Source organism: Colossoma macropomum, unplaced genomic scaffold, assembly GCF_904425465.1.
Source record: "Colossoma macropomum unplaced genomic scaffold, Colossoma_macropomum, whole genome shotgun sequence".
NCBI lineage: Eukaryota > Metazoa > Chordata > Actinopteri > Characiformes > Serrasalmidae > Colossoma > Colossoma macropomum.
The window spans coordinates 514,760-536,312 of NW_023494810.1; the positions used below are offsets into that span (position 1 = coordinate 514,760).

Here is a 21,553-nt window from a genome sequence, read left to right on the forward strand (position 1 = left end):
AAGTGTGAGAAAGGTGTATTATATCGAACATTTATCGAACCTTATCGCTCTATCGAGGAAAAGTTATATCGCGATACTTGTCGTTATCGTTTTATCGCCCAGCCCTACACATGCATATACACATACATACATAAACAAAAATGTTATTAATCCCAGAATAAACTGCAGAGTTATAAAAGCAACAAAAAAGCCAAGTTATGCATATATAATAGCAAAGACTATACAAAGTGACAGAATTTAAAAGACCCAAGACGCTATGAGTTTATATGTACTGTCCTGCTTTTCCTGGCAGGGGATATAAGGGAAAGGAGACACATATCCCCTCTAGCTTTCTGTAGCTGCAGAAAAGCTCATAAATGACATCACTGCAAGATCCAGTGCAGAGGATCTGGTGGCTTGATTTCAGAAGGTTTCCACTGCTTTATACTTCATGCTGCCTGCTGTCGTCTGAATGAAACATGGGCCCAATCAGAGCTCAATCACATACTGCCATCCAGTTGAGCTTTCATGGATCCACTGGTGGTCTCTCTGGTCAGTGTTTTACGCAGTTGTATACCGGGGTGGTATAGAGTGACCCTGTGTGATACAGAGTGACAATATATAGCTATTAATGGTGCCTTTAGATGGACCATATCATCACTGTGTAGATGAAACCCTTTTATCTCCAACATGGTAAAGGAAGGGTAAAGGAAGTCAATGTATTCCAAGTGATTTTGGTCCATTTCTGTTGGTCTATTCATTATAAAACACACTATGTATATTTATTATGATCAGGATGTGCGACGGCAATATACTGGTATCTCAATTCAGTACATTTTTGATAAAGCTTAAATAAGCAATATGTGAAAATGAGCTCTGTATCAGCATATTGATAGTAATATGAAATTGTTTCCATTTGTATTTAATTAGAGCATTCAGCATTATATAAGTACAATATTTGAGATTTTAGAGTGGCGTTGTGGTTTATATACGTATGGTTTCTTTGCAGCATATGAACATTAAACAAAAGCTGTGCCCTGATAACAAACTAGCCATGAGCTCCTTTGTGAAAGAAAATGTATTCAGGCGTAGTGAAAGTGTGCTTAGTATGAAAAGTACATACTAGTAATGTCTGCACTTTAATCATACTTTAACATATACTAAATGTTTTATTTGGGAACAATGTATGTCTGCTTAAGTGCTTTTAAATTGTCATTTAGCTACGATGAAAAGCCATAGTACTATTGGCCATAGTACAATATGATCCAATGCGACACAATACAATATGCTGTATTTATTTATTTAGGTATGTTTTTATTTAAATCCTGCAGTATCAGAATGATGTAACACAGTCTAAGGCTTCTTAGATTACATTGTCATTTTGTATGAGGGCCCTTTTACATGCATTTATTTTAATTTTGTTTATATAGCCTTTCAGAAAATGTTCCTATTTCTATTTCCAATAAAATGGCATCTTCAGAAGGATGTGCATTGTTTATTGTTGTTCACTTAAGTGCATTTTTATTGCTTTAACTTATTTTAAAAACTCTGCTCATTCAGTAAAACCAGTAAATTACATGATTAATGACATAATCAGTCGTGATAGGACTTTCTGGTCATTTCTGAATGATTCTACATGCACATCATTTTAGAAGAAATGCTTCTTTTTTCCACAGGTCTCCATTATAGCAAACATGAGGTCTAAAACTTAACAGAAACTGCAGTTTAACAGTCCTCTTGAGAATCTTCTGGACTGGAACCTGTGGATTTCCCGCCCCACAATGTCCTTGAACTGCTTTTGCGAATTGAATGGAACAGAATTTGGCTTTGCTCTTTGCAACATCACGTTGAACCACACTGGCAATGGGAGCGGGTACTGCCAGCCCCAGACTCTGGATGATATCCTCTTCAGACTTCTCGGGCCGAGAAGATCCCCATTCTTCCTCCCTGTAACTCTCACCTACATCCTTATCTTCATCACCGGGGTGATGGGGAACCTTCTAACATGTACTGTGATCACCAAGCACAGGAAAATGCGGACTCCCACCAACTTGTACCTCTTTAGCTTGGCCATATCTGACTTGCTAGTGCTGCTGTTTGGGATGCCTCTGGAAATCTACGATCTGTGGCAGAACTACCCGTTCCCGTTTGGAGAAAGCGTTTGCTACTTCAAGATCTTCTTGTTTGAGACAGTTTGCTTCGCATCGGTCCTCAATGTCACGGTTCTGAGCATTGAACGCTACATAGCCGTGGTCCATCCGCTCAAGACCCGCTACGCCATCACCAACAAGCATGCCCAGAGGGTCATCGGAGGCGTTTGGGTCGTCTCTTTGGTTTGCGCCATTCCAAACACTTCCCTCCATGGCCTTCACTACTATTACCTGCCCGAGAAGGTGCTGGAATCGGCCACCTGCAACCTTCTCAAACCCCAGTGGATCTACAACCTGGTGATCCAAGTGACCACTGTGCTTTTCTACTTTGTACCCATGACTGTGATCAGTGGGCTGTACCTGGTGATTGGGCTGAGGCTGGGCAGGGAGCAGAGGCAGCAGGGCACGAAACTGGGCAAGAACTGCAGCGAGAACACCAGCTGGAGGATCCAAGTGGAGACTGGGCGCAGGAGACAGGTCACCAAGATGCTGGGTGAGTCGCAGTGACACAGTTTTCAACAGCTACGCTTACTAATATACTGACTAAGGATATATAAACTGTAGGTTTAGACATTTTCAGGAACGTCAGGTTTTACAGTATGACCACCGTTTCACTCCCAGCTCATTTCCTCACTTTCAGTTGCTTCATTTAAATGTTCGAGTTAGAGTTTACAGGAGGCCACAGGCTGAAAGCGAAAGAACCGACGTGGGATTAAAAATGCATTCTAATTATAAAGAATCTCTTTCCTAAAATTGAACCATGTCAGAGCATTTTTAACACATTTAGCAGAATTAAAGGTAGAATTAGCATTTATGCTAGAGCAGTGGTGTGCACATACTTTAGCTGAAGTGTTTCAAAATGACATTTTTCAGATTTCCATGCATGATTTTTTTCCAATTATTATTATTATTATTATTATTATAATCATTATTATTATTATTATGCACAAACGGAAATTCACTACACATTCATCCTTTCCTCTCCTCTGCTTGATCAGGACTGTGTGTTTCAGATCACAAGATGACAGTAACCCTGGCAACGTGAACAACCCCAGTCTTTTTTAAGCTTTTATTTTCTGGCAGGAGTAGAAATTAATGTGAAAAAATGGATTATGGAGGTAATTTGTTCAGCTGGGAGTGACTACAGAAACTGTGGTGGTGTGTTGGTGAACTCAGGTTGGATTTTGGCCAATCATGCAAACACCATTAGCATTTGCCAAGGTATAGCACTGAGGCTGGTGGATGTGATAGACAACTAACCTTGTTTCTCTCCTTAGCGTATGACAAAAACGACCAAAACAGGACGATGACTTACTTCAAAAGCCTACCCATGTATAAACACTGTGAGATGATAGCAGTTAGCTAACCAAACATATATAATACTTACTTAAATATCGAGAGGCTTTGTCAGTTTCAATAAACTTATAAGTCTCAAAGCATGTAATCTTGCTATCAAACAACTCTGCTTTTATTATATAGATTTTTAATGACATCTTTATTGGTGTGCATAACAATTAATTACCTTACAGTCTCACACCTTACAGAGTATTTGGAACTTGGCAAACCTTCTGTTGCTGTCATGTGACGTAAACTAACAGGCAAAAAAAAGTTCGGACATGAGAAACAAAGTTGTTTTATAAATTTACCAACACAGTCAAGCGGTGTTTGTCCTCCAAAGACACTTTAAAGTTGTTCATGTTTAGCACAGCAGCACTTAAAGCATTTAGAGCTCATCAAAAGGGCACTTTTTATTTGGGGACATGAATGGTGTCTTAGTGCATGCTGGTGTATTAGAGTTAGCATTTGTGATCCAGCCTGATGAGCTGGCCTATCAGTTTAATCTTTAATTTGCTCGTTAAGATGTCCACAGATGCATCAACAGACTCTCTGCTTGACAAGATGCCAAAAAGAGACTCCCCTCATTAAATCCCCTGATTAAAATCGGTTAGTAGTTACTATCACAGTAATTAGCTAACAGTGAGCGGCATAATTCACAATCACGATTGATGCGTCAGTGACAAGCCGTTTGATTTCTCACGTCTTTCACAAACTGCTCCAACAGTGGTTGGTCTTGTCTCTTTCTGCCTTGTCTCCTTCTGCCAGGTTTTTATGGTTCCAATAGTTTCTGAGGAATTTCATATTATCATATTAGAGGATGTAGACATCCTAACGATGGTGATGATGTGAAGGAATCCAATTAAAATGAATGCACATCATTACGTTTTGAAGGATAATGTCCAGTTTTTGTTCCTGTTTGTTCAGCTTTTAGTAGAACAAGGAAAACAGAGTATAAGTCTGAGGATACATATTGATTTTATTGTTGCTCTCAGGTCAAAGCTGTGCATTTTTATATTTTTACACAATCTGAATTTGTATTTTGGGAGAAAATCAACACAGTGCAGTCATAAAAACTGACCAAAATGACTTAATTTAAGTTAATGTAAAACAAAGTTTAGAATTTTTTTCCTCTTTGTGAAAATGTTTTTGCAGATGCAAGAATTTGTTCAGAGGCATAAATATGATTTTTTTTTACACATAAACACACTGGGGGAAATAAAAGAGGCAGTTTGGTGGGAGAGACAAATTTATCTACTAAGAACTTTGGTAACACTTTCTATGAATGTCACATTTGTAAGCATCTATAAACACATGTTATAATGCATTCATAAACATTGTTATAAACATTTATAAAAATGAATTACACTTTATAGCCATGTTTATTATACATTATGAATTGTTAACATAATGCATTATAAATAGTGTTAATAACATGTTATAATGTCAGTGCCAAAGAAGTCAGTCCCAGCTTGGAGAGCGTAAAGTAAAGACAAATACCAAGCTAACGGTGGTGAACATTACCTTTCCCACATTGAGTAAAACACTGATGGCAGCTCTAGTTTAAACTCTGACATTTGAAGCCTGTAATGTGCTTTACTGTGAATGTTTTAGTGTTTCAGTAAATCCTTCAGTAAATACTTCAACTTGAAGCCTCACTCTGAACACTGGAGGAGGCTTTAGTACAGTACGCTTCACTTTACTTAGAGTGGACAAATACGACTTATGAGCTCTTATAATTTAGTTATGAACAGTACTTATAATGTATTATGTTAACAATTCATAATGCATAATAAACATGGCTATAACGTGTAATGCATTTTTATAAATATTTATAGCCATGTTTATAATGCATTATGAATGCATTATAAACATGTTATGAATGTGTTTATAGATGCTTACAAAGGTGACAGTGTTACCAGAACTTTTATACAAATGAACCCAGGTGCCACTTTGTAATTAACATATGATTATCACCACATAAACCATGACAAACCATTGGTCACATTCTTTTTGTATTCATTCAGTTTCTCCAGGTAGGAGAAACTGATTCTGGCAGCAGTGTGTTCTTTTTTCTTTTTTTTAAATGGACATTTGATATTTTATCTGAAAATAATGACTTGTTATCTTAATATTATGACTTAGCAAGTCAAAAAAGTGGTTTATGTCAAAATATTGATCCGTTTTCTCAAGATTTTGAAGTAGCAAGTTAAAATAATCAGTTATTACCCCTCAGTATTTACTGATTAGTCATTATATTGAGAAAATGGGTCATTATATCCATTATAATAGTTCAGAATTTTGAGAGGTTAAACATAAGCCAGATTTTACATAGTGCTGCCAGAAACAAGGGAAAAAAATAATGTTTTTGTTGAGCGAAAACAATGGTAGTGCTAAAAATAAGACAAGCTCTTCACAAGTGCTAAATAGCTTGCCTGATCATCTGGATCATCCTCTGTAAATTGGAGTAGCTCGTTCATTGTAATCATCTTCTCCCAGTATGTTGTGCTTTCAATGTGAAACTCATATAAATGCATAGACAATGAGCAAAGGCACAAAATAGCAGCGGCCACCTCGTTGATCTTATTATGGGTGCTAGCAGACCATGATGTAGTAAATAATGTCACTTTTTAAATGTGTTTTAAAAAGGCGGTTCATGACAGCACAAATGTTAGTAGATCTACCCCACTAAAATGAATCACTCTGAAACCCTTTGAAGTCTTATTTTCCTCTTAATAATGGCTGTGTGCTATTATTTATGAAAACAGTATCATTGCTTATTGAATGGTACATGCAATTTACATGCAACATGCAAGGTAAACATCATAAATAAATAGATTCATAATATAACACTGATTAAAAATATTGGAAAAAACATGTATGTCAAATCACAAAGGCTAGAACAGCTTCAAACACTATTGCTCTATGTAGGATAAGCTGTACAAAGTACTTTACTGTGTTTTCATTGACATATGTACTTAATTATAATATGCTGGCCTCCCACTGCCCCCGTATTGACCTATGAATCATATGCCATACCATGGAGCAAACAAAATGAAATGGCGATGATTTCCGCTCCTTTCAAAGTGCTACATTGATTTTCCCTCAGAGCCGGGTCATGCAGATTGAACTTTAATAAACAGCCGTATGCAGGCGCTTTGGTCACTCCTGGTCAAATGACATGTTTTGTTTGCTTTCTAAGAGAACAGACGTTCATACATCCTCTATAGAGGACACATTCCTGTGCATTTTAATGCTCAATTACTGTTTATTTGCTAAATTTGGAATAGTAAAAAAACATGTCCTGTTCAAAAGTTATGGCACATTTTATATCTTATGGTAAACTATGCAAACAGATAGAAACTGTGCACTAAAATTTGCAGAAAATTGCAATATTTAAGTGTGTTCTCTGTAGAGGATGTGTAACGTTTTCAATAAAACATGACATTTGACTTCGACTACTCACACTTTCGTGTATGACTGTGTCTATTAAATGTAAGAGTCCTCATATTAGGCTAAAGCACTATTCTGACAGGACTAGTTTTCCACAGAGAGGTGAGGTAAAACCAGTTTACCACAGGATGTATATAATGTTAATAACTAATCTGCATGGGTTAAATGAAAACCGTTAAAGGGGCTACTCTGTTTACACACTGAACAGCAGAAAGCATGTTAAAACATTTAATTTAGCTGTTATTCCGTTTCAAACCAGAACCACCAGGTTCAAGAACAGTTTCTACCCTCGAGCCGTTAAACTGGTTACAACCGCACCAGATCATTATTACAAATACTATATACACTCTGTACTTTAATGTTGTTCTGAACTGCTGACAGACTTCATATATACTCGGCCTGAACACTTAAACTAACATGCACACCATCTTTACTGAACACTACATCTGAAAATTGCCACACATATTTTGCACATACTTACACACACTGTCTGTGCACCAGTTTACCAGTTTATTCTGTATTTATTGTCTAATGTTTTTATTGTATTATCTATTTATTGTTTTTTGTACTTATCTTGTATATACATATTGTCTGTCATCCATTTAGTCCATGTGTACTTATGTTCCTGTCTTAATGTTTATGCACCAGATATAGCCTGAGTGTGTTTCATTATCATTTGTATCTCCATTTTTCTCGTTTTTCAGTTTTCGACATAGGTCGAAAATGTCTGGCGTTCTTTACATTGTATAAATTTCAGGGTGAATGGACCAAAAGAAACGGCCCAAAATTACTTACAGTAAAAACTCTGGTTCCATTGACTTACATTAAAAGTAACGTATGTTTTTTCCTTCTCCTGTAAAGTTACCATTTTGGCGATAGGAGGTTTTCTCCATACAGCAGTGTATATGCATAATGACAGTAGCATTGAATTGAATTGAAATGAATTGAATTGCCCTAACCATCTATCTTGCTGTCTTAAGTAAGTGCACTTTGTCATTTGCAGTGTCATTAGCTTGAGAATTCACAGCCAACAATCATCACTGCGTAAAATTAAACGTTGTTTTATGTTCAGGGTTGTACATTTAAGCTAGGACAGTACATATCTGCTTGATTTGAGCCACAGAGATCACAAGTGAACACTTCTTCGAGTGCCTTCTTACTTAAGAAACTCCTTTTCCACAGAATATGATGCCATTTGTACTGACATGGGATTAATATAACACTCCACTGCTCATTTCATAGAAGGTGAAAGGAGCCAGAATCTTTTCTGACACGGGAAAACACCTCATAAAATTGGCTATGGCACATTCAGATGAGACTCAAATCACCAAAAAATCTGGTAAAAATTACATGACCCTGCCTCCCCATGTAGAACTAGGTGTCGTGAGAAACGTTTCACAGCATTCGCTCAGTCGCACTGCTGAAGGTCTGAGTGTAAGGCAGCTCAGAAGAGCAGTGTTAGAGATGCTCCTCTTTAGACTTAGACTTCACAGTATTAGAGCAAGAAGACATTGAAACATGCCAACCTTTGCTCATTTATAGGTGGGCTGTATGACTTTTGATATTGTTTTTGTGATAAATGATATCAGGCCACACTTCTCTGAGTGTGTCGTGGGTGTCGCCTGTACTTCTAGAACACTAAAAGACTGCGTGTCTCATTAAAGAGACCGATTTAGACCAATCATAGCCTGTAAACAATAACAAACAGTATTAACTCCATAACCTGCATAGGGATGTTATACATAAGCGATACTAATGTTGACTAACATATCGTCGCTGTGCAAAGAAAAAAGGTATCTCCAAAATAGTGACTTTACAGGAGAAGGCAAAACACTCTTAACTTTCAATGTAAGTTAATGTAAAGAGGTTTTATTCAAAGTGACTTTAAAGCATTTCTATTGGTCCAATCATCATGACAATTCCACACAACGGACAGCAGGTGTGTTGAAATGAAGTGGAGAAAAAGAAAAATTGAGAAAAATGGAGATACATGGTTTTCTTTGAACAGCGATGATATGTTTGCAGTATAATTTATATACCTACAAAAGTTTTTGCTGGACAACAGAACACTTAGGCTGCTTACCTGGTACAGTTACTGCTCTTTGTAGGGCAGTGTGTTAGTCATCACGTTCTCTCCCTTCCTCCCTGTCCTCATCTCATCTTTCCCCATGTTGTGCAACAGAGTAAAACATCTCTGTTATAACTATGTAATGTAATGCTTTAGAGCATGTGTCAGGCTCCAGTCCTCGCAAGCCAAAACAGTGCGGACTTTAGCACACTGCTTCATTAAACACACCTGATTCAGCTCATTTGCGAATGGTGGTTATTATAATGTAAATATATAATACAGGTAGTTCAGGATATTCAGATACTATAAGTTCTGTTGACTCATGTTTCTGAATGTGCAGTGGTGAAAACACCCCTATAAAGCGAATGCTTCTTAATGAAACCCTATAATCAAATGTGTGGCTGGTGCAAACTCAGGATTACAGTGACAAGAAAAAGTATGTGAACCCTTTGGAATCACCTTCATTTATGTATAACGTCATCTTCAAATATGGCCTGATCTAAGTAACAATAAAGAATAAACACTCTGTTGAACTAATAACACAAAAAAATAACATAGTGTTCTTTTCCATATTGAATACATCTTTTAAATATTCATATTGTAGATTGGAAAAGTATGTGAACCCCTGGGCTATAAGCTAATGAGTTCAACAGAAGCTAATTGGAGTCAGGAGGTAGCGGTCCAGTCAATGAAACGAGGCCGGCAGTGTGGGTCAGAGCTACCTCGACTTATAAAAACCACGTTTGAGTTTGCTGTTCACAAGAAGCATCTGCTGATGTGAACCATGTCTCACCATCTGAACCATCTGAAAAGGGTTTTGTGGTTATCTCAAAGAGGTCAGGTGTGCATCAGCCGACAGTTAGACAAACCGTCTAGAAGTGAAGATGAGGTACTCTGTCTAATCTCTCTAGAAGTGGCTGCCCAGCTAAGATCAGTCCAAAAGCACAATGCAGAATGCCCAGTGAAGTAAAAACAGCTAAAGGCCTGAAATAATCATTGAATGTGGTCAGCATTTTTGTTCATGAGTCTTCCATATGAAAAAACATTGACCAGGCATGATGTTCATGGCAGGACACCACGGAGGAAGCCGCGCTACTGTGGCACGCCTGAAGTTTGCCTTAGGGCACCTTGGACACTCCAAAACGCTCTGGAGAAATGTTTTATAGACGGATTAAACTAAGGTTGATTGATTTAGGAAGAAAATAGCACCACATATGGCTTAAAAAGGGCACTGCATACCATCATGAAAACATTATCTGAACAGTGAAGCATGGTGGTGGGAGCATCGTGATTTAGGGCTGCTTTAATGGGGTAGTGTTCTGGATTTCCATCAGTGAGGGATGAATGAATTCCCAAGTGTATACCTTATTATTTGGGTGGTGGGTCATTCTCAGCACTGCAGTAACACTGACGTGGTGGTGGTGTGTTAGTGTGTGTTGTGCTGGTACAAGTAGATCAGACACAGCAGTGCTGCTGGAGTTTTTAAACACTGTGTCCACTCACTGTCCACTCAATTAGACACTCCTACCTTGTCGGTCCACCTTGTAGATGTAAAGTCAGAGACGATAGCTCATCTGCTGCTGCACAGTTTGTGTTGGTCATCCTCTAGTCCTTCATCAGTGGTCACAGGACGCTGCCCACAGGACGCTGTTGGCTGGGTATTTTTGGTTGGTGGACTATTCTCAAAAATTCTTTATGCCAAAAAAAAAAAAAGGAATTGTGCACTAAAATTTGTTGTTTATTATCTGTGTTCACTTATTTTCACTTGACCACTGACTCCTGTTTCTGGTGCTTTAGCTTGTTAGCTCAATGCCAAAAACATAAATGTAATATAAACAATCCTCTTTTTCTTCTCCTCCATTGTTTCTTGCAGCTGTAGTGGTTCTGGTCTTTGCTATCTGCTGGGCGCCGTTCCACATTGACCGGCTCTTGTGGAGCTTCATCACGCAGTGGACCGACCACATGCACAATGTATTTGAGTACGTCCACCTCCTGTCTGGCGTGCTGTTCTACCTGAGCTCCGCGGTCAACCCCATTATCTACAACTTACTGTCCAGCCGCTTCCGCGAGCGCTTCTTTGAGCTGATGTGCAGTCGGGTGGATGGAAACACTTCAAGGAACAGCTCTCCGCCGTCCTGCAAACGGGCCTCCTTCCCTAAAGGACCTGCGGCTATCACATCCAACATACAGGCCGCTGCGGCAGGCCCCCATCCATCTGTTATCTTCAGCAGAAAATGGGAGCAGGAGCTCGAGACCACTTTTATGTGACTCACACAGTGCATGGTGTTGTGACGCTCTCAAATCAGATGTGCCAAAAGCAACACGTAATGTGCTATTTTTAAACATATCCGTTTAACTTGTGCAGTTAAAGGAATACTGCAGCGTTTATCTGCCACAAAGCGCGCCTTTGATTTTTCACAGGGACTGATTTAAACAAGTTTCCCTGCACTTAGAAAAGAAAAGAAAACATGTTGAGTCAAAATACACTTACAATAGAAACCACTGGGCGGTTGTAGGATTTTCAAATTTTGTAAAACACTTTACTGAATTCTTCAGTCAAATATACTTGTGAATTAAGCTGTTAGTATGTTTACGCTGTTCTTTCAATGATGAAGTGACCCTTATTATCCCACAACAGGGAAATTACTCCTCCGCATTTAACCCATCCGTGCAGTGAAACACCACATACACACTAGTGAACACACACACACACTAGGGGGCAGTGAGCACACTTGCCCGGAGTGGTGGGCAGCCCTATCCACAGCACCCGGGGAGCAGTTGCGGGTTAGGTGTCTTGCTCAAGGGCACTTCAGTCACGTACTGTCGGCTCAGGGAATCAAACCAGCGACCTTCCGGTCACAAGGCTGGTTCCCTAACCTCCAGCCCACGACTGCCCCACGATGGGTGGAGTAGAGGTGAGGCTGGAGTTAGGGATTGGGTGTTATCACAATATATAAAATCATGATACTATAAAAAATGTTCATGATGTATGATGCACATCATGAGCTTTTGACACAACGCAGCAGTAGTGCCACGTTTAAAACTGCCATCTGTGTCTGGGAGTCGATCCCAAAAAGCGTTACTTATTTAATTCCAGGCATTTGAGGATTTTGAGTCCATTCCAAAGCTTTGGCTTTGATTCCACACAGTGAATTTCAAGAGAGTGAGACATTCTGCTGTTACTGTCTAGACCAGGGCTGGTCAATACTGGTCCTGGAGATCTACCACCCTGGAGACTTCAGATCCAACACACCTGGCTCATATAGCCACATTCCCCTGAAGGCCTTGATAACCTGGGTCAGGTGTGATAGATTACGGTTGGAGCTATACTCTGCAGGGAGGTAGATCTCCAGGACAAGGGCTGGGCACAGCTGGTCTAGACAGTTTGTATAAAAATACACTCTTCCCCAGCACATACATCGACTGTTCAGTCGTATTCTACTTCAGACGAAGTGAAAAAACAAAGTAAAATAAAAAAGCTGTAACAAAAAAAATTGTCTTACCAGCAAATAACGGTGCCAGTGCCAAAACATCTACCCGACTGAAGGAGACAGAGGAGAATCAGGTGCAGCCAGGCCTGCCTTAATTAGTCAAGTTAATTAAGTAGTGTTTGCTATTCAAATTTCTTGCTATGGTCAAAAATAAATAATATTGTATTCTTTATGTAAGCAGTATGTCCTTCTCCATGCTGTGGGTTTTGGAATGGAGTTCATTGCGTGGAATCGACTCGAGTTTAAATAGATTTTAGCATAGTCCTTTAAATATCTAAGGTCTGAATACATCAGGGTTTTTAATAGTGTTCCTGTGGGAATACAGTTCAGTAGACTGGTCCATATCTCAGCTTTGAAGTTTAGCGCTTGTCTCAGTCTTTTGTGTTCTCCCAGACTGCTGCCTTGTGTTTACCTACTTCTCAATCAAAGGCATTAATCACCCACTTTTCTTTTAGCACAAGATGCGGCACACCTCACATTTAAAAAGGTGTCGTCTGATGAAAACCCTTACTCTGTTTGTCCAGTGGTGGATTAAATTTCATTAGACCAGCTTTGGTAAGAGATCCTCTCATGCATTTTAAACTGTGTTGTTATACTGAGTGTAATGGTTTTAGTTTAGAATTTCCATTATACAGCCACGTGTTTTAAATGTGTATTCACAGAATTCAGCATCTGCTCATTGGCTTTTATCAGAAGTGTCATTACAGTCAGCAGATTTTCTCGCTCCTGTAAGTTTAGGGAAATGTATCAAAGCTACTCTCTGTGTAATCAGTGATGTGCTGCAGAGGCAGTAGATCGAGATTAGGTTGAAAAACACTGCCGTATTCCTTTTTTATATAGTTATAATATGTTTGTGTTACTTTTTGTGTCTTATTTACAACAAGCCTGTAGATTCAATTCAGATCCAGTTCTTAACACTACAGTGGGTTCAGATTACACAGTCTGTGCCAGATCTATGCTGTGATTCTTGTTTCCTGATACAAAATGTGTTACAAAAAAAAAGTGTTAACACAAAAAAAAGTGTTCACACATGGTTTTTGAGAGCACTTGTCCCTCTTATCCAGCACAGAGAGAAAAAATTCCTTCTTTCAGAAAAAAAACCCTCTTTTTTAGTGCCTGTAAATAAAAGGGAACCCATTTAATAAAGTGCCTCCCAGCGTGCTCACAGCTGATGGGCATTTAGGGTCATTCGCATTCAGCCTGGCTGTGTCCAGTCCTATGCCTGTGATGATTGTTGTTAAGTGTATGTGCCCATTGACCACTTTATTAGAAAAAAGGGATGTCCGATCTACGTGCTTAATTGCTGAGTCTGGGCTGATACTGATCCAATCTTGGAATTTTTTATAAATAATACAAAATATAAGTCTACAAAAAACACATTTCATACACATAATATGGAACTCTGGACTTTGTTTTTGTAAAGAACGTTTTATAATGTGTCTAATTTTGACTTATGATCTAATTCGACCGACCTGTTGGATGTTTTGGCTACCAGAAAAATCTCTTAATCTTTGATGTGCGTGGTCAGAACTTGATACAAAAATTTTGTGACTGACATGATCCAGTTTTCATGGCACTGAAAACTCTAATAGGTGATAACATTCACCAAAATAATTTCATATTTCTGATTTAAATATTGATTTATATGTCTTTAGTATTGCTTAAACATTTCGTTACTGACTGATAAGCTCATTTATCAACTCTGAATTGTGAAATATGACTGACAGTTCTTAATGGTCATTTTTCTTGAACTCAAATAAAGAGTGGAAACTCACAGAATTCAATCATATAAATATTGTAGCGCTGTAGGCAGAGCTGTTTAATCAATGACAGCACAACCCAAAGTTGCTAATTATTGATAAATTATCAGCAACATTTTTACAGTTACAGGTAAGACTGCAGATTGTCTGTATCGACCGATATTATCAGCCAACCAATATATTGGTCGGACCGTAGCATGGTGTCATGAATATTGTCGCTGTCCAATGAAAAACATATATGCCAATTTTTGCCATTTTCACTTTTCTACATCATTTTAGCACGGCAGCCATTTTTTATGTTGTGTGAAAATGTTGTGATAAATAGACCAATAAAAATAGAGCAAAATTGATTAGAAAGAAAATCTCTTCCCATTGACTTACATCAAAACTGAAGAGCGTCTTTTCCTTCTCCTGTAAAGTTACTGTTTTGGAGATACATGTTTTTCTTTGGACAGCGACGATATACAACAGTGTCATACTGCATTGATGATATGCAATGATATGGTCAGTGAAAAGTTATTTGATTTGATGACATCAACTGTTTTGTTTTTAATTAAAACAATGTTTAACTGATAAAACATGAACCATCTTTATCATCCATCACCGAGATGGTTTTGTATGAAGGTGGAAACAACAGATATTCTTCAATAAAAAGATAAAAGACAAAAAGATGATGAACATGCATGAAAACGTAAAACTACAGTGGTGTTTTTTCAAATGATTTGATCAAAATGATTTATGTGTTGAGCATGTTTGGGCATCTTGTAGCATTTATCATTGAAAACGGTCCATTTTTGTCACCTGGCTCTTGGATTCATTGTTAACATTAGTTTTTTTTTTAATTTCATTTTAATTTTTCATATATTTTACCACAATTTGTGATACTTCCGCCTCACGTCTACATGTCAGTCAGAAAGTTCAGCCCGCGTTCTGTCAGAGTTGTGATGAGAACCCCACGTGTAGCACATTGATTTTGTACCCTAGTAAACCATTTTAACTACATACGGCAGAAATAACCCATTAAAAGTTAAAGGTAAGCACCACTAAGCATGTGCAGACAGCAGCAGTGGAACTCGTTGATAGGTGACAGACAGGATTTCTGACCATGTTGAGGTGAGAGGGAAACAAAAACTCCTCATGTTAAACAATAAATGAGAAGCGCTAAAAATGATGCTGCAAGACATCAAAACATACTCAGCAGATAAAAACTTTATTTTTCATCAACTTTCTTTAAAAATGTTCACCCTCATACAAACACGCTTAGGGTTGGATAATAAAACATGGTTTGTACTTAGTAAAGTCAGCTCTGTTTTAATTAAATAGCAGTTGGTTTGATTAAATTAACAGTTATTCAATCATAAATTCAGTTTAAAAGCACATTATTGATCCTGTTTTTAACTCGCATGCATTTTTATCCATCCTATTTTCATCGTTTAATTTTCTACCCCTCGTATGACTCGAACGGGAAAGCAGAATGTTTATGAAACATTTTTGTTTTCATTCAGGTGTGACTTGCGAGTGAAAAACGTGGCAGGAGTGTATTTTGTACATTGACAAAAATCAAAACTAAATACTGCAGATATTACAAGTTTTTATCTTTTACTTAAAAGTAGAACAGAACAGACGTTTGCACAGCTTGTTAACATCTGAAAACGCACCTCACCGCCACAGGTCCTGGACAATGTCTGTTTATGTTGACCCTATGACAGGGCAGAAAAAACCAAGGGATCAGAGGTGGATTGGGCTTTTTTTAGATCTTTTTCCAGATCGAATCGGGACATCCCTATTAGAAACCCTTATCTTGTGTTTCCACTTACTGGCCACTTTATAAACTATACTATATAGACTATATAGACTTTCGTCCACCTGTTGATGCACAATTTGCCAGTCACCCTCTACCCCCAATTATCACTGGTCAGTTTTTGTCCACAGAACCCCTGTTGACCAGATAGTGTTTGGGTCGTGGATCATTCTCAGCCCAGCAGTGACGCTGGCATGACGGTGGCATGGTAGTGTGTGTGGGATGTCAGCGTCGCCGCCATTTGAGAGTGGTCCATTACCCCAAAATATCCAGCCAAGAGTGGTTTTGTGGTCAGAAAGTGACCACTGATGAAGGGATAGAGAATGATGCATCAACCAATGGGCTACAGTCTCTAACTGTACACCAGCGAGGTGGAGCTACAAGGGAGGAGCCTCTAATAAAGTGGCCAGAGATTGTATAACAAGCACTATTGTTTTATTAGTTGCTGTATGATTATTGTAAATGGAGACATTGGTGCCTAATGAAGTCACTTAAAACGATCTGAGGGAAAAGGACTTCATAAGGGAATTACCTTTGGATTATTTCATTAATTGCATGAAAGCACAACTGTCTTTGCCTTTTACATCCAGCGGAAGTGTCGAGTGCCATTATTCCCGTTTTTATTGCAGTATTTACTGTGACCTTTTCATTCTTACTGTGTTTTCATCGCTCAGTTCGGCAGAGTGTTCTCATTGATATGGTAATAATGTTGTGAACAGAGTGGGTTTGATACAAAGACTTGTTGACAACCCCTAATTTACATGGACATATTTTTCTGCTACACTGTAAGATAATACTTGTAATAAAGGATGTGCTCATTTCACCAGTTCTGATAAAAAACCTGAGTGCACTGCAGAAGAGACTGAATTGCTTTCTTTGATGGTGTCTCTGATGGACATTAGTTACCTTGGTAGCAAAAGATAGTCCTAATTTTGTTTCCCATTCGAAGAACATGAAAGGGACAGCAGTGGGAGAGAGAGAGGAGACCTGTGGCTTTTATTCTTCTCCATGAAAGCTGAATGGAGTGTTAACAGCTGTCGGTAATTAATAAAGATGTATAGAAAAAAAGAGCCAAATGGAGAAGATAAAGAGAAGATAATGGTCCTATCAAACTCCTCAGACTGCTCTTATCTCTACCTGAGTTTTACAGTTTCATTCATGAGCTCTTGGAGAAATTCTCAAGGGTCACATCACACTGGTTTCACCGCTGAAACTGGGAATTTCATACTTTGTTTGAAATGTCATGCTAAAGTGTGATTAACTAAAGCTGAAGGAGCTGTGAGTATAAGAGTTACTGAGAGAGACTCTCAAACATGCACACACATAGACAGACAGACAGACAGACAGACAGACATATATAGACAGATAGATACATAGATAGACAGACAGATAGACAGCTACATAGATATGTAGATGGATAGATAGATAGATACGTAGATAGATAGACAGACAGACATAGATAGACAGATAGATAGATACGTAGATACGTGGGTAGATGGATAGACAGACAGACAGACAGATAGATAGATAGATAGATAGATAGATAGATAGATAGATAGACAGATAGATAGATAGACAGATACATAGATATGTAGATACGTAGGTAGATAGAAAGATAGATGGATAGATAGATAGATAGACAGATAGATAGATACGTAGATAGATAGACAGACATAGACTAACAGATAGATAGACAGATACATAGATATGTAGATACGTGGGTAGATGGAGAGATGGATAGATAGATAGATAGATAGATAGATAGATAGATAGATAGATAGATACATAGATATGTAGATACGTAGGTAGATAGATAGATAGACAGATAGATAGACAGACAGATGGATAGATACATAGATAGATAGATAGATAGAAAGATAGATAGACAGACAGACAGATAGATAGATGGATATATAGACAGATAGATAGACAGACAGATAGATAGATAGATAGATAGATAGATAGATAGATAGATAGATAGATAGATAGATAGATTGATAGACAGACAGACAGATAGATAGATGGATATATAGACAGACAGATAGATAGATAGACAGACAGATACATAGATATGTAGATACGTAGATAGATAGATAGATAGATAGATAGATAGATAGATAGACAGATAGATAGATAGACAGACAGATACATAGATACGTAGATAGATAGATAGATAGATAGATAGATAGATAGACAGATAGACAGACAGATAGATACAAGTTCAATTTTGAACTGTTAGAATCTATTACCATAATTTATGATGGACAGAGCCTGATTGGTTGAGAAGGATTCCACCCGTGCTGTTTTTATTTGTGATAAAAGCACATTTTGTTTACAATAATCAATCAGTTGCTGAGTAACGACTCGCCTAATGCAGCGTTTAAATAAATACTGCCTTCAGAGGTCTGGCAACTTTATCAAAATAACCTACACGGAATGGCAAGCTTCGTCAGACGTGGTGGTAGAGCTGCTTTGGCAGTGGTGGCCCACAGTTTGAGCTGCTGGAACTGGTGTGTAACAGTGTTGAAGGTTAATAGTAGACTTACTGTCATACAGTGTCATTTCAGAACACAGGACTGTGAGCTTGTTTTACAGCATGTATGTAACATAATTTGTGTTTTGACATCCAGCCAACAGTGTCATATAGACGGTGTCCTGCACTGTAAACAATGTCTCATCAGATCAACCTAAAAAAACGACTTCATGTGGTAACAAGTAAATTAATCAGTTTTATTCAGCCTAAATAAAAACATTGAATGAATGATCCTTTCAATCAGTGTCATTTTTGAGTTGAATAAAACTGGTTCAGTTACTTCTTACTACATGAAGTCATTTTTTAAAGTAGATCTGATGAGATCTTTTACAGTGTATGACCACTGATGAAGGACTGACCAGCACAAACTGTGCAGCAGCAGATGAGCTAACATCTCTACATCTACAAGGTGGACCGACAAGGTAGGAGTGTCTAATAGAGTGGACAGTGAGTGGACTCAGTGTTTAAAAACTCCAGCAGCACTGCTGTGTCTGATCCGCTCGTACCAGCACAACACACACTAACACACCACCACCACGTCAGTGTTACTGCAGTGCTGAGAATGATCCACCACCCAAATAGTACCTGCACTGTGAGGGTCCATGGGGGTCCTGACCACTGAAGAACAGGGTAAAAGGGGGCTAACAAAGTATCAGAGAAACAGATGGACTACAGTCTGTAACTAGAACTACAAAGTGCTCCTATATAGTAAGTGGAGCTGATAAAATGGACTAATGAAGTGGCTGGTTGGTGCATTGAGGTCAGAGATTTATGCTCCTATTCAAACAGTTTCCAACTGAATCAAACCTTTGAACTGAAAACCTCTTTCTTTCAGTTTTCTTGTCCTTTTGTTTTGAGTTTGTGCCCTTTTAACACACATCCCGAATTCTCACAGCCAATCGCTTTTCAATTTCCCACCTTTTCACCTCCGTTCAGCTGTGACTGAAGGCCCTGCTAGGCTGAGACGCGACGCTGAGCTAAAAAAAGTGTCAGCCAGCCCAACACAACAGCCACACACTGCATGCACTGACAACACAAATCTGTTCTGATTTGAATTCAGAGTTTATTGTGCATCTAATCACAGCAGCAAAAGATCATTGATCTGTTTTATTAGATACAGTTTCTCTCTGCAGCTTGTCTGATATGTGCCTGTGATTTTGCATGTCTTTTCAGGTATGATTGAGGAAATATGTCCATCACAGCTTCCAGTTTTCAGACAGAGGCCTGAATGAGGAGCAGAATCAGCTTATTATACTCAAACATTGAGGGAATAGTTCTGCAGAAGATCATATTTACACAATTAGTAAGCAAAACATAATTGATAAGCCTAGATGTTTGTTGTTTGTTCATTTGTATAGCTAAAATTATGTCAGGAACCACATAAGCAAGTCTGAGTGATCGAGTTTCCTCGTTCAGTAAAAGCCATATTTTCAGAGACTGCAGAGAACCAATATGACTCAATTAAACTCAGCACAGACTGGTGAAGCTGGGAAAACAGCCTTTAACGTTAGCTATGCTCTAATGTAGGCAGTGTCATCGGGCACCTCTGGTCCTACATTTGCTTGCAGTCTGACGAACATATATTTTGCGAGGGAACGCAATGTCATTACACGGCCCCTTAGGGGCTCTGTAGTAATAAAAACAATTGGTGTTTTTTTTTGTCTTTTTTTGACCCCAACTTTTAAAATATTCACATCTACCAAACGTTAAAATATTTTAATATTACCATTTTCCATTGTCAGGAGCTGAACTGAAGTCCTAATGTTAGAATAACCAACATAATTAGAAACTGACAAACCAACAAATTGTCACAGTTTCCTCTCTGTTCCAGAGGGTGTTTCTCCCCCTCTGTGGTAGCCATGTGCCTTTGTGTTGTTCTGTGTCTCCTCCCTGGTCCTGCCCCCTTGTTATCTGCTGCACCTGCCTGTAGCTCCACCCCCTCATTAGTCTCAGGTGTTTCTTGTTTCCCCTCAGCGTATTTATACCCCTGTGTCTGTTCGGTCTCTTTGTCTTGCACTGTGCGTGTTCCTCTGTCACTTGTTTTCTTTGATCTTGTTTGGTTTTGTGTCATTATGGTTTTATTGTGCTGTTTCTGGGCTGGCGTCCCGCCTCCTCACCTCCGTTGTTACACCAATCAAGTTTTGATTTCATGTTTCTGGGACCAATTTTGTTAGAAAAACGTCACTCTTGGCTTTCTGGAAGTTGTAAATACATCACTGACTGCAACTGCGCGTGACTGCCTCACCACTGTGTAAACCACTGGCTTACCACCAACCAATAACCTGCGCATATGCAAAGTCAACAATATTAACATGGCCAGCTCTCACTTCAATACCGGTGAGCACATTCACATTCACAATTAGCTTTTGCTTTAACTCTTAAAACCCTGTAATTTTGGGGATTTTCTGGGGTATTTTGGGTCAATTACAATTACAGTTATAAAGTATTTACATATAACAGTCACACAAGCCATATGCTGTTATTTTGAGACCCTGAGCTACTCAGATATGCCATTTTTTGACATGTAAATGCCAACAGAAATTTGATATCCTTATAAATTTAGGTCATTTTTGATGATAAATTTAGCTAGCACCTGCAAAATTGTTTAATTTTTTGCCTGTAGAGATCTTGAAAACAAGCACCTCAAATACCTTTTCAGAAATGGATAGGGGGGTGGATGAGGGCCAAAAAGCAGAGCAATAATATTATGATTTCTGAGCCGAATTACTCACTGATGCTGACATCACAGCTCGATGACGTCTAGAAGTCACCTATGGTTTTGTCCGCAGGGTTAATTAACTCTTTCTTTTTTTCTCTTACGGGTTAATTAACTCTTTCTTTTTTTCTTTAACGGGTTAATTAACTCTTTCTTTTTTTCTTCAACGGGTTAATTGACTCTTTCTTTTCTATCTACAGGTTTACTCCGGCTCTGTTCCCCCTCACCAGGACAGCTGTGAGTCATCCAGCTCCTATAAGAAGTCAG

The 21,553-nt window shown here is 38.5% G+C and overlaps 1 protein-coding gene across 1 annotated transcript; it reads left to right on the plus strand.

Moving 5' to 3' along the window:
* Nucleotides 1–1,760: 1,760 nt before the first annotated feature.
* On the plus strand, nt 1,761–11,253 carry nmur3 (neuromedin U receptor 3). The gene is made up of 2 exons (XM_036559777.1): nt 1,761–2,622; nt 10,859–11,253. Exons 1-2 carry the CDS (start codon nt 1,761–1,763, stop codon nt 11,251–11,253), a joined length of 1,257 nt encoding a protein of 418 aa, XP_036415670.1.
* Nucleotides 11,254–21,553: the final 10,300 nt, after the last annotated feature.